The sequence below is a fragment of the Mustela lutreola genome, chromosome 6 (genome assembly GCF_030435805.1).
Source record: "Mustela lutreola isolate mMusLut2 chromosome 6, mMusLut2.pri, whole genome shotgun sequence".
Classification (NCBI taxonomy): Eukaryota; Metazoa; Chordata; class Mammalia; order Carnivora; family Mustelidae; genus Mustela; species Mustela lutreola.
Window position 1 is genome coordinate 93,854,747 of NC_081295.1, and position 14,688 is coordinate 93,869,434.

The following is a 14,688-nucleotide window of genomic DNA, read 5'->3' on the forward strand; positions in this document are numbered from 1 at the left end:
ACTAAAAGTCTCCTGGGTGTTCCTCCCATATACCTAGAGCCATTATTCTCATGAAGGTGATGTTCATCAGGTCCATCCCCAACCATTTTTTAATCATTAAGATTGTATTTGCTGACATAAGCCCGGTTAGCTGTTGGGCAAGTTCAGATTCTTTTGATGAACTCTGGTGGCTTCCCATGGTTGGAGATCGTGGGAGATGTCTCTCTACACCCTCTTACAACCTCACGGTTTGTGGCAATAGTGGAAAGGAAGCCATCGCAGATCTCCTCAGCCCATTCGAGGTGAGCCTCTTGCTGTCATGCCTCCTATTTTACAGCACAGGAAGCCGCATGTTCTGCCTTGGGAAATGCTTTTCTGACAGAAAGTGCTCTTCTGACCACAGGACTGGCCCATCTGCCACACAGTAGGTCTGAGGTGGAGGTAGGCAGGGCCTGGACCTTGAAGATTGCCCTTATACTGACTGCAGACTACCATACCTCTTGTATGCAAGAGTAGGAGGGTGTATAAGTACACACAGTATCATGCTGGGCAGGTAGGGCCCATTGTGCACACCTCTTTCCAGCCTGCATTCAGTAACATGACATTGGTAGCTTGAAATTGACCACCACAGTGGAGGCCTTTATACCCTGGAAATCAGCAAACACTACATATAAGGTCTTGTTCCCTCTGAGAACTGATTGTTGAACATTTATCTGTGCATGACTGAGTATACCCCATTCTTTTCTTCCACTATGAATACATTTTTCTAGTTCTTTACTATTACAAAACAATACCACGATGAATATGTTATATAGTACTTTATATACATATGTGTGTATTTCTTTAGGGTATATATTTGGAAGTTAACTTTTTAACTCTTAAACTACACACATTTCAATTTACAGGATAGCATCAGATGGCTGGTCTACCAGCAGTATGTAAGATTTCCTGTTTCCCCCCATTCTTGTTGACACTTGGTATGGCCAGCCTTCTTCATTTATGCCAATCTGAGTTTGAGGTAGCACTTCATTTGCATTTGAACTGACATTTTTTCTTTTTTATGTCCTTTGATAATCCCCTTAAAATATTCCCATAAAGTGTTTATTCATTCTTTATTGGACTTAAATACTTTATGGTTATTTTATAGATTATTTTTATTTCTATTGTGAAATGTATGTTTTATCTGTTATACGAGCAGTTTTTGATGCTGTCAAGGAATGTTATTGCTGGTGTACAGAAACGTCATTGATTTTATATGCTCATCTCAGCATTAGCCTTTTCAAAACTTTCCCAGTCTGGGGAGCTTGAGATTTTATGTTAAACTTGATATCTGTCCTTAAAAGGGTCAATGACATTTTCTTTGGTTACTTTTTGTAATGCCACAGTACATATGGGAGGGTCAAAGTTTCTAAGATGACTGCCAGGGCAAGGTCCAAAAAGCATTTATCACAAGGTGTCTTTGTCTTTGGTGAGTCTGTTCATTCGCAACAATGGTTTGGATGAAATTCACTTGTGTTCTCTCTTTCATCTTGTTTGTTGCCCACATAGCAGCTGTATCAGTAAGTAGAGTTCTGCTTTTCTGGATATTTAGAAATATTAATTCAAGTATATGTTACATATTTTCTATATGTTCATTTTCTTCCAGATTAATCATCTCTCTAAAGGAAATGGTAAGAATCAACTGAAATGCATAGAGTTTTCTGAACTTTCTTTCGTTCATCAAGATTAATAACAATTTGCTTCCTACTTTTAACAGAACATGATGAAGAGTTTCATGAACAGAAGGGTATTTCAGAAATCAACTTAGGTGGGTTCAATTTTTGCCTTACTAATGCTTTGAAATACTTTTAAATCTTGTGCTACAATTGCTGTAAAGCTCTTACCTTCATGATAGAGTATTGGGTAACTTTAAGGGAGAAATATCTATTGGTACTTCATTAGAATTTTGCAGTTTCTGAAAAATGGAAATGTGGAAAGAGAATGATGGTTAGACCAAATTTTCTAGAGGAACTAGTGAGTGTTCCATGGATCTAGAAATGCATCACATGATTTTTGTTTATAAAAATGTTGATTTTCGGGGCGCCTGCGTGGCTCAGTGGGTTAAGCCTCTGCCTCGGTTCAGGTCATGATCTCAGCGTCCTGGGATGGAGCCCTGCATTGGGCTCTCTGCTTATCAGGGAGCCTGCTTCCCCCTCTTTCTGCTTGCCTCTCTGCCTGCCTCTGCCTGCCTCTCTGCCTGCTTGTGATTTGTCTCTCTCTGTGTCAAATAAATTAAAAAAAAAAAAGACTACTCAGAAAAAAAAAATGTTGATTTTCCTGTTTCTATTTTGAAAAAACAAAAGTGGGTGATTATATCACTTGCTACATATACACATGCATATGTAAGTATGTATACATGTGTATATTACTCCTACTGAAAAGGCAATTCAAAACCTGGGCCCTAATGTCCATGGGGCAGGGTATCAGTGCTATTTGTTTTTGTTTAATTGTTCCATTTTCAAGTACATAGGTGAGGTTTATGGAGCTTAAGAAATAAGGGCATGGGGAAAGGGATCGTGATACCGTAGTTAGTCATTAGCAAGGGAAACCATGACTTCTCCTAATACCTAAAACCCCAATGATGTCATTTACCATGAACGAGCCATCAACTTGGCCATGTGAGGCCGTGGTGATAATTCTTTTTTTTTTTTTTTCTTTTAAAGATTTTATTTATTTATTTGACAAAGAGAGATCACAAGTAGGCAGAGAGGCAGGCAGAGAGAAAGGAGGAAGCAGGCTCCCCGCCAAGCAGAGAGCCCAATGCGGGGCTCGATCCCAGGACCCTGAGATCATGACCTGAGCCAAAAGGCAGAGGTTTAACCCACTGAGCTACCCAGGTGCCCCCGTGGTGATAATTCTTTAGCTAGATTCCCCTGCTGTAAATCAGGTGCTGTTCTCAGAATCAAGTACAATCCCCTGACCTTGTTTGAAGTATTTTGTGATTTACAGGGAAGGCTGTTTGTCAAACATGAGGGATGTCATAAAAAGAGACATTCTTTTAAAGATTCTTTTAAAGATTTTTCCTTTTAAGACTTCTATTTGCAAAACACTACGAGGCCCGGAATCAAGGAATAGCATAAGGGAGGAAGTTTATCATGCTAAGATCCTGATAGCAGGTATCTGGAGATACAGTTTGAGTGGATCCATCCATATTTGCCTGGTCTTTATTGCAAGGGCATTATCTCGAACTTCGAACTTGGCTTTTAGAGGGTACCAATGTTTTTTCACGAGACAGAGCAAAACCAACCCATTTACCTAGAGTCACGAAGAAGGATGGAACGAGAGCAGAAAGGCACTGGATAGGAGGTCAGGAGTTCTCAAGCCCACTCACCGGCTGATGACCCCGTGCATTACTTCTTGTCTCAAGACTCCCTTGCGCCCCCTAAAGTACAAGAGGTTTGGAGTCGATGATCAAAAAGATCCTTCCTAACTCACTTCTTACTTTTAAGATTCTTGGATGAGTTTTCTTGTTCCAAAATGAAGACAGAGGATGTGAAAATACATGATATTGATGGGCTATTTACATTTACTCAGAGGGAATTTAGCATTGTTTGGAAAAGATGTTGGCCAAAGATTAACAATGCAAAGTTTGGAAATGGAAAATATTAATTTTATTATGAGAAATGCATTTAGTAATACTCGTTCAAATCTTTCTTTCTTTCTTTCTTTCTTTTTTTCAATCTGTGTCTAGCTGCGGGCTTGGACCTCTTTCAAGGAGACATCCTCCTGCAGGTGAGTATCTCTCAAGGACACAATTAATATTCCTCAGGACTGGCTGTTTTTTATGACTGGGAGGCTCCGCTGTGTCCAGCCCTGGGCTAGACACCGTAGAGGACATGAAAGAACCTAATCTATCATCTGTGCCCACAAGGGCTTCCACTTTGGTTGATGATGACAAAAACAGATGAAAAATTAGCAAACAGTACAAAGAATCTATAATTATCACATTACTTGTTCACCCAATTTTCCTAGCAAGTGAAGAACGAGAGAAGGAAATGCACCAATATGTTTAAAGTGGCAATCTCAGTTTTTGGAGATTGCGGATCTTTGAAGTTTTATTCTTAATGATTTCTCTGAAGTTTCCAAATTGTCTGTGATGAACTTGTATTGTTGTACAATCAGAATACAAATGCTATTGTTTGAATTGTATGATAGGTTGTTTGTGGTGTGAAAGTTTAGCGAAGACAGAAGCCAGGGGGCCTAGAGGACTCACCTTCCCAGTGATCTTTGTCTTTTTCCACAGAACTCCAGAAATGGCCTGAGAGACCCTAGCACCAGGTGGAAGTTCCCCATTCCTTACATTCTGGCTGACAATCTGGGTAATATTAATTGTTTTAATTAGGAATTTGGGGTTTTGCTCTTCTATCCCTGCACTCCTCTAGTTCATAGGTTTCAGACGGGGAGTAACACCAATGCATATGGGGGTTTCCAAGCCCTGATAATTCTTTATCCCATGGGATGAAAGGCATGACCTTATATTGACCCAGTGCTACTTAAAGAGTCTGAGATACAGCGCATCGGATAGTAATTTTAAAAGTTACAGAGTATCAAATAATAAGTTTAAAAGTACAGAACACATTAATGTTTGAATATAACCAAAAGCGCCCCCAAAGAACAAAAATGCAATGAAATATAATTTAGCTTCACAACCACAACAAATTTACGCTTTAAGTAATAGTTCGTTTGGGTGAATCTACGTAGATTTTCAGCATCCTGATTTCATCCCCTTTCGTTAGGAGACAAACATTCCACACTTTTGAGAGCTAGAAAAGTCTATATTTCCCATGCTAGGAGCCCTTGTTCCTCAGTATTAATAATTTCAATTCTTTTCTCTCTCAAGATGAAGGACTGGTTAAGTCATAGTTCACTCATTGTTGGGAATAGTACTCGGGAGAAATAAATGACTATTCAAAGCCACGCGTGGACACTGACTGACCCCAAGCTGGTGACTGACAGCTGGGCAGCCAGATGAGGCAATGCCCTCGAAGCCCAACTCACATGGAGGCAGGAGGATCAGAGGAGAGGGGAAGCTGGGACAAGCCCGCTCGATCTCAAGGCACTGCGAGGCTGCGCCCTCAGGAGACACAGCTCATGTGTCAGTATTTTCCATCACTGTTAGTAGCGCCGGTCCCTTTTCTGGAGGACAGCTAGATATATGCAAATGCTGTTGTTCTCAGTGAATCTTTTGGAAATTTGAGGTTTTATTCCCATTTCCCAGGATTGCCCACACTTCTGCAAATTCACAGACACCCATATTCACTGGAAGGTGATTTAAGAAAGCTCAACTTTCGCGAGGGTACTTCCCCCACGACAATTTTTCTCCCTGCCTGTCACACCTACATCAGTCCCCCTTCCATCAAGACACAGGCACACCAGTATATGCCAGACATGTGCCTTCACCTAATATTTGGTTGAGGCTTCACCAGGCCTCTGTGAGGCGTTAGGTCTGTGCCTCTCAGACTTTTGTGTGCATAAGGCTCCCCTGAGGATCTTCTGAAACTGTGGAGTAGATCAGGGTTGGGGTCTGGGATTCTGGACAATCCCCCAGGTGATGCTGATGCTTTCAGTCGGCTGGGCCCAGCTTGAGTAGCAGGTGTCTTTAGCTGTAGCTGGTGACTGAGGAAGGGAGAAAGATGGAAGACAGGTGGCCTGAAATACGGTAACAACAGTAAGGACACAGCGGTGGTTCTCAGCACCACGTGAGAATCACCTTTAGTGTTAAAATAAGGGCAGATGCCCAAGTCTATACCACTGTAGAAAGCAGACATAGCAGAGTTTCATATTTGTATACAATTTTTAAATTAAAATTAAACTTACTCAGAGTAAAATACACAACTCAGTGTAAAAGTCAATGGCTTTTGATAAATGCACATACGTATGTGACCCAATCTCCTGTCACTCCAGAAATTTCCATGTGCTTGTTTCCAGCCAATCCCTACCCTCCTCTCCAAGACACTACCATTCTAATTTTTCTCCCTATCAATTAGTGTTATGTGATTTATAGGTAAATAGAATCCTTCAGTGTTCACTCTTTTGTATCTGGATTCTTTTGTGTAACATGTTTTTTATGTTTTTCCATATCATTGTAGATCAGTAGTTAATTTTTTTATTTTTTTTTTACTACTCAGTAATAGGGCAATTGTTCATCTATTTTTCAGTTGATGGATATTGGGTTGTGCTAAGTTACATATATATATATATATATATAATTATTATTTGTCTTGAGCAAATGTCTAGAAATAGAATTACTTGATTAAACAGCAAGTATATGTTTAACCTTAGTAAAAAATGCCAAACAGTTTTCCAAAGTGGCTATACCATTTTTCACTCTCACAAGCAATGTAGCTATGTCCCATTTGCTCCACATTTTCAATAGCATAGGTGGAATTAATCTTTTTTAACTGTAGACATTCTGGTGATTACAAAATGGAATTTCACTGTGATTTTAATTTGCATTTCCCTAATGTGACTAATGGTATTTCCCACATTTTCATGTGCTGTTGGTCATTTGTGTATGTTCTTTTACGGAATGTCTGTTCAACTCTTATTATGCTTTTTTTATTGTATTGTTTGTCTTTTCATTATTTGTAGAAGAACTTCATATACTGTGGATGAAGTCTTTTGTCAGAGATAGGTAGATAGATATCTTGAATAATTTCTCTCAGTCTGTGACTTTCCTTTTTTTTGTTTGTTGTTTTGTTTTTGTTTTTTAGGCAGTGTATTTATTAATCTTTTCAAAGAAGTAACTTTTGACTTGCTAATTTTCCCTTTCTTCTCTGCTTTCTATTTGGTTGCTTTTTGTTTGTCTTTATTATTTCCTTTCTTCTACTTAATTCCAGTTTATTTTGCTCTTCTTTTTTGGATTAAAGGTGGAAATTTATATCACTGATTTTAAACTTTCATTTTTCTAATAAAATATGTTATAATATGGCATCTAAAGCTGTAAATTTTATTTAAAGTTCTGCTTTAACTGTTCTTCACAAATTTTGATATGGTTGTATCTTCACTAAAGTTTAGATATGTTCTAATACCTGTTGCATTTTTTTTGAAATCCATGGGTCAATTAGAAGTATGTTTTTTAAATTTACAAGTGTCTATAGCGCTTCTAGATATTGTATTATTGATTTCTAGTTTAATTTTGTTGAGGTCAGAGAACATATTCTATAAGATTTTGGTCTTTTGAAATTTACTGAGACATATTTTATGGCTTATCTTTGTGACTGATCCATGTGTGCTGGAAAAGAACTTATATTTGGCTGGTGTGGGTGTATTATTTTATCCAAGTCAAATAGGTCAAGGTGATTGTGTTGTTCAAATATTTTTATCTACAAGGAGTTTTGGATAGTTTTATCTGCTACTGAGAGAGAGTTGTTAATAACTATAATTGTGTGTTTATTTATTATTTTAGCATTTTCATGAAACTGCTCTTTTGGACAAGTACATTAGTCTATCATCTTGCTAAATTGACCTATTGTTTAAGGAAATTTCTCTTTATGTCTGGTAATCCTCTTTATTTTGAAGTCTACTTTGTCTAATTTAAATATAGCTACACCAGTTTTTTTTTTTTTTTTAAACTTACTGTTTTCACTGTGTATCTTTTTTAGTTTTTTATTCCTAACCTATCGTTGTCTTTATATTTAAGATGTCTCTTTTTTAGGCAGTATATATCTGGGTCCCACATTTTTTTTTTTTTTAAAGATTATTTATTTATTTATTTGACAGACAGAGATCACAAGTAGGCAGAGAGGCAGGCACAGAGAGAGGAGGAAGCAGGCTCACCGCTGAGCAGAGAGCCCGATGCAGGGCTCGATCCCAGGACCCTGGATCATGACCTGAACCAAAGGCAGAGGCTTTAACCCACTGAGCCACTCAGGCGCCCCTGGGTCCCACATTTTTATCCAGTGTATCAACTTCTGAATTTCAATGGAAACATTTGGTCTATTTACTTTTTTTTCTGTTTTTTTAAGTTTTAATTTTTCCCATTTATTTTTTAATATGAATTCAATTAATTAACATATAATGTACTATTTGTTTCAGGGGTACAGGTCTGTGATTCATCAGTCTTATATCATAGCCAGTGCGTATTACAGCACATACCCTTCCCAATGTCCATCACCCAGTTACGCCCATCCCCCCCACCCTCCTCCACTCCAGCAACCCTCAGTTTGTTTCCTAAGATTATGAGTTTCTTACGGTTTGTCTCCCTCTCTGGTTTCGTCCTGTTTTACTTTTTCCTCTCTTCCCTTATTTATATTTAATGTAATAATTGATAAAGTTTGATTTAGAACTATCAGTTATTATTTGCCTTCTATTTTTCTTTTATTTCTTCTTATTTCTGGCTTCTTTTGGTTAGATCCAACAAGTTAATATTTCATTTGGTTCTTGTAGTGGCTTTTTAGCTCAATCCCTTTGTATCATTTTGAAAGGTTTTGCTGTAGGGATTATAATTTGTAACCTTAACATGTGACAGTGTTCTTAGACTTAATATTATGCCATTTTGCATAAAATGTAAGCATTTTACACCACTATAATTCCATTTATACCCCTTTCTTTTGTACTATTGTTGGCTTATACTTTTCAACTATATATTTTATAAACCTCATAATAGTGTTATCATTTTTTTTGCTTTAACCAGTTGTCACTTAATGTAATTAATGAAGAAAAGTAGTCTTTATATTTACTTTTATACTTGGAATTTCTGGTGTTGCTCACTCTTCCTAGAGATTTAAGTTTCTATGTGGTGTCATTTCTCTGTAGCCTAAAGAACTTCATTTAGCAATATATATTTTTTCTTTTTAAGTAGGCTACATAACCAGCACGGAGACCAACATGGAGCTTGAATTTACAACCCCGAGATCAAGCCCTGAGCTAGATTAAGAGTTGGATGCTTAACTGACTGAGCCACCCAGCTTCCCCTTCCTTTAGCATTTCTTATAGATTAAAACTGTTGGTGACAAATTCTCTTCTTTCTCCAAAATAACTTCTTTATTGCCTTCATTTCGAAGGGCAATTTTTCCCCCCACTGGAAATAGAATTTAACAGGTATTTTCCCCTTCTTTAAAGTTTGTAATTATTGTACTTTTTTTCCCACATTTTATTATGAAAAAATTTAAATATATAAAACAACTGTTCAGTGAACACTCGTGTACTCATCAGCCTACATTATACAAACATCATTCCGCTACATTTGCTCTATCTTATGGAAACATCCTGTCCATCCTTGTATCCTTCTATCAATACATTCTGTTCCTGACACATTTCAAAGTAAATTTCATGGACCAGTGTGCCTTACCCCAGACACTGCAGCATATGTATCTTTAACTAAAGTTTAATGTTTGTTTATGGTTCTTCTTAATGTAAAATATACATACAGTAAAATGCATGGAGTCTTAAGTATACAGTTCAATGAGTTTTAAAATATTTAGACACCTTATAATTTATACATTACACTTATACAATGTAAAAATATTCATACAACTCCTATTAAGATATGGAGCCCTTTTATTATCCCAGAAATTTCTCCCACCTACTTTCATAGTACTCTCACCCTTCCAGAAATAACTTTTTCATTGTTTTAATCATAGGTGAGTCTTGCCTGTTCTAGAATTTCATACAAATAGAATCATTTTTTATTCCTTTTTTGATTATTCAGTAAAATGTTTTCGAGATTCACCAGTGTTATGGACATCAGTAATTTGTTCCTTCTTATTATTGAGTGGTATTCTATTGCTTGAATACAGAATATCACAGCATGTTCAACTGATCCCCTATTGATAGCCACTTGGGTTGATTCTGTGCTTGAGTTATTTGACTAAAGCTACTATGAACATTCCTGTACATTCCCGTTTTGAATATATGTTTTTATGTCTCTGGTGTAAACATTTAAAGTGAAATTGCTGGGTTATAATATAGAGGTAGGTTTAGTGTTGGATCTCTTTCAAAGTGCTTGTACCATTTTACAAACTCCCATGAATGATGAATGAAAGTTCATTTACTACACATCTTTGCCAAGTTGGTAATCTTTTCAATTTTAGCCATATTGGTGGACATGTAGTGGTATTTAATGGTTGTTTTAGTTTACTTATTGTTGTTTCACTTTCTTTTTTGTTTGCTTATTGGTCATTTGTATGTCTTCCTTTGTGAAATATCTGTTTAAACAGATTGACCATTTAAAAAATTTATTTGTCTATTTTCCTTTGAGTTGTAGTTCTTTATATATTCTAGACACAAGTCTTTTGTCAGATTTGTATTTTGCAAATATTTTGCCCCAGTTACATTGTTTCTGGTCTTTTTTCTTAAACTTTTGTGACAATTAATCTGTCTTGGTATAAATATTTATATTCTAGATGCCACAAAGAATAGGTAAAATTTCATAAAAGTCTTTCAGTAGGCCTAATGCATATTCTTGTTGTTACCCATGTTGTGTCCACAAGTCATTTACTGATCATTCCACTGATTTATTTAATGACCTTAGTATAATTCTATGACATCTGAACTATGGAATCTCCAATTTCATGGTTTATTAAATGAAATAAGGGCCAGGAAAACATAAAGTAAGTACTTGGTAAACTGCCAAGAATTATAAACTCTTTGAGAGAGTGCACAAAATCAAACATACAACAAATACAATTTAACTTTATATAACTGAGCTTAAATTTTAACTTAGAGCTCCACCTTCAGTGAGTTGATGGGAGGGAGAAAAAAGAATACCAAAACCACATACTAAGTGAAACGTAATCTCTGTTCCTCTGGATTATCTTTCCTCCCCACCCCATGCTTGTCTTGTGCAATGCCACAGCACATGCATGTTATGGGAAAGAAAGACATTTGATATTTGGTCACTGGTCCTAACTTACAGGTTACTGGTAAGCATCTACCGTTCTAGCTACTTCAGATCCGTTAGGCTTTTGCTGCTTTGGATCCAAGACTGAGTCATAAAAATCTTTTCCAAGGTTGTTTTCAGGGCTACCTGTGTAGTCTTGCCATCTCCCCAGGGGTCTTAAAGGGAAACAGGGTGACATACCATCTGTGCTCCATGTGCCTTCAGACCCCGTACACCTTTCTAATCTCTGCTCTCTTCCACCCACAGGAGGGTGTATCTTTTTAAACTGGTGTACACACCATTCTCACTGCTTCTCTCTGGATGCTTTATTCACTCAGGAGAGAGAAATGGCTTGCAGTCCCTTCTGTCTTCTGTTCTGTGGCTTAACTCTGCTGGGGCAGTGCCCTCAGGATCTCCCCGTGAGTTGGGAAGGGGAAGAGAGGAAATGAGGAAGTGAGTTCATAATTTTGTTCAGCTACACACACGTGTATATTTTTACTTTGTTAGTATATTAACATTGCATATTTAAAGGTCATAAATAATGTTTATGTAAGTGATTAGTTTTATAGTTTTAGTTTCCAAGGAATCTGCTTACTACCAAAAAATGGTATCATGGACCTCTGTGGATTTCATGTGCCGGCAAGATTTTCTCCAACTATGTTATGTATATTATCTAAGATCTAAGTAATGCTCGTTGATATTTTTACTGATTTCTGCAGGGCTGAATGCTAAAGGAGCCATTCTTTATGCCTTTGAAATGTTCCGCCTCAAGTCCTGTGTGGATTTCAAGCCCTATGAAGGAGAAAGCTCATACATCATATTTCAGAAGTTTGAAGGGTAAGGATGAAATTTTATGAAGTGTGTAGTTATACCTCTTTTTGTTTATAAAAGTGATACATGCCTTTCAAAAGAAGAAACTGGAAAGAAGCTAAAAGCAAAATCGAATCTTTCTCTGTGAGTTTTTAAAGTCTGTAATGTTTTTAATGATCTAGATGGAAAATGAGGGTTTTTTTTTTTTTTTTTTTTCGATACCTCTGGGCCTAGGAAGATTCATTTCAATTTTTTTCCTGGGTTTAGGTCATGTTTTAAATTATAGTACTTTTTCTTCTAAGTCAGGTGTATTAAAGTATAAATTATACAGCCTTTTTTATGGTACTCGTTTAAATTACGGTGCATTGTTGGCTGGACCTCTTTGAAAAGCTCTAGATGTAGTGCGTAGTTATTTATTTCCCAGGAGAAATAAAGGGTATATCAAGAAAGAAGTTCTTTTTTTTTTTTTTTTTTCAGTGATATTTATGTCAACGAACCTGGGCTAGATGAGGTTGGGAAGCCAAGTGACCACCAGCTGTGACTGCAAATGTGTGTGTCTTTAAGGCCCACCTGGGGACATTTCTTCCTGCTGCAGTTCCCCACACTGCCTCTAGAAGTTGCCTGGATTTGGTTGTCTAGTTCTGTTAGCATTTTTGTTCATTGTGGATGGATGACACAGAGGAGGAAGGAACTTAGAGCATAATTTAGCCTCTTAAGAAAAAAAAAAATGCCCAAAATAGTAGTAACAAAAGTTAAGTTGTGATGATAGATAAAGACCTTAGATAAAGGTCAAGTACCTTTACTTACTTGAGTAATTGCTTTCTTGGCTCCGACTCTTATTACAAATGAAATTTTTGTACAGCTACTAAGTGCCAGGAAGTGTGCCCATCTCTGGATACAAAGAAGCAAGAGACGGTCTTAGACCTCACAAGGTTTAGAGTAGGCACCTGGGAGTGGTGGAGCAACAGTGAGTAAATAGTTCCACACACTGAAGGGAGTGCATGGGCTGTCAGAGGACAGGGAGGCAGAGGAAAGGGAAGGACAGAATGGGGGATGGGAAGAGAGCGGGAGAAGAGAGAAAGGGGAAGGCAGAAGAAGGAAGAAAAAAAGGAAGAGAGCGACAGAAGGGAAAAACAAACCTAAACACGAATCTGGCTTACTTGGAGAACTCATTCGGTTCTGAGTGTGTAAGGGGCAGAGGGGTGAGCCACGGGACCAGGATGATAAACAGGAGTCTGGTAAAAGACAAACCACGTGTGAGGGAATCCACCATTTAGGGCATGACTCCTTATATGTTCAGTTTTCCATTTTAGAAAGATTACTCTAGCAACAGTGGAAAAAGAATTGCTGTATGGGCACGAGTGGTGGCAGGAGACCAATGAAAGAATGTCTCAGTTGTCCAGGACAGAAAGAAAAGGGGACCCACACGAAAGAAGAGGCAGTTGAAATGAAGAGGAGTGAATGGATTTCAGAACTATGAAAACAGGGAGACTTCTCAAAAGCTGTCTGCCTGTCTACATGAGGGGTTAAGAAGAAAGAGGAATCAAAGAAGTCTCTGATTTTTGATTCAGTGATGGGCAAGGGGTAACTTTATTCGCCGAGTTTGGGAATGTTGCCAGGAGAACCACTTTGGCAGTAAGATAGTGAATGTATTTCCGGTCATGTGCTGAGGTTCTTGTGGCTTACATAAGTGAAGATAACCAATAGTATTTGCACATTTCTTTTTATGTGAAGGAAAATCATGTAAACTATACCTTGGGCCTTGCCAAGTGCACTGATTTTAGAGTTTCTCTGTTTTGGACCTTTTCATCTTGTTCCTTGGCAACCTTTGTGCTTCTAGAAAGTACCAAAGCCTTTAATTATTTATTTAAGATTTCAGGAAAAAAAAACCCTTCATTTTCTTAACATTTTTGTTTCCATTTTTAGCTACCACTTTTTCTTTTCTTTTCTTTTCTTTTTCTCTTAAAAACTAAACAAAGCTAATGAGATAACTCTCTAAAAGTTCTCTTTTTCCTAGTAAAATTCTCAGGGCTTCTTTTTAGTTTGTAACTTAATCCCCAAGTACTTGATGAATGGGTAGGTCAGCTTTGAGGGACATTGGCTGGAAACCCTGAGTCTGGGAGATTCTGACTGCCCATGGCCAGTAGGTGTCTCTGTTACATGTAAGTTAGGAGAAGGGAAAGGGAGGAAGATGGTCTGGGGCAATAAACTGCCCTAAACTGGCCCAAAACTCTTCAGGGCTAAGGTTGCTGGAAGTGGTAAGTTAACGGGGCTCTTTTAGAAAGTCCAGGGAAAAGACTGAGAGCTGCAGAGTTGTGGCGTTTTTGCAACTTACACGTTTCCTTACACGTTTCATCCCTTTAAAAGGGATGCTTTTTAAAAAAAGATAAATAGTAAATGCTTCCTCTGGATATTGGCTATCTCAGAGTCGACCGATTTGGTAATGAAATGCCGCTGTCAGAGAGGCAAATTGTTGGCTGTGATGTTTGCTTAGCTCAGTGAAGTTTCAAAAGATCATTGATTGTATTCTTAAAATTGCTGAATTTCATGGTATGTAAATTATCCCTCAAAATGTTGTTAGAAGATAATTAAGATATGCCTTTGAGTAAAAGTCAGATCCATTAGCATTTAAAGGCATATGATATTAGTAATCTCCGGGAAAACGCAGGTAAGACAGTGTGACAGGTAAGAAAAGACAGGTAAGACAATTCCAAAGAACTTGGAATCCATCGGTCACATTTAAAAGTATGGGCCAATCTCTGATTCTGTTGAGCACTGGTTCGAGAATAGTTCCTCTTCCACAACTTAAAGCAGATGAGGAATCAATTCGTGGGAAGCTTCAGATTTGCTTAACAGAGGAGGAAAGTTGGATTCATGAAAAAAGACAAAAAATAGTTGGGAAATAAAGGGGACAAGAGGCTGCACTATGAGGAAGGTGGAGAATCTGCCAGGAGCTCCTGAGTCTACTGTCTTTTTGCGGGAAGTGATGGGTCCTTCTGGCCCGCCCGAGCCTTTCAGAAATGATAGGTGGCCAGCTC

The 14,688-nt window shown here is 37.7% G+C and overlaps 1 protein-coding gene across 1 annotated transcript in view; it reads left to right on the forward strand.

Moving 5' to 3' along the window:
- The first annotated feature begins 1,433 nt into the window (after positions 1-1,433).
- MEP1A (meprin A subunit alpha) overlaps positions 1,434-14,688 on the forward strand; it is a 33,864-nt gene continuing 20,609 nt past the window's right edge. Inside the window, exons 1-6 of the mRNA XM_059178190.1 lie at positions 1,434-1,538; positions 1,625-1,649; positions 1,736-1,786; positions 3,710-3,750; positions 4,262-4,337; positions 11,560-11,677. Coding sequence (XP_059034173.1) covers positions 1,470-1,538; positions 1,625-1,649; positions 1,736-1,786; positions 3,710-3,750; positions 4,262-4,337; positions 11,560-11,677 — 380 coding nt within the window. The 5' untranslated portion in view covers positions 1,434-1,469. The remainder of the gene's footprint in view (positions 1,539-1,624; positions 1,650-1,735; positions 1,787-3,709; positions 3,751-4,261; positions 4,338-11,559; positions 11,678-14,688) is intronic.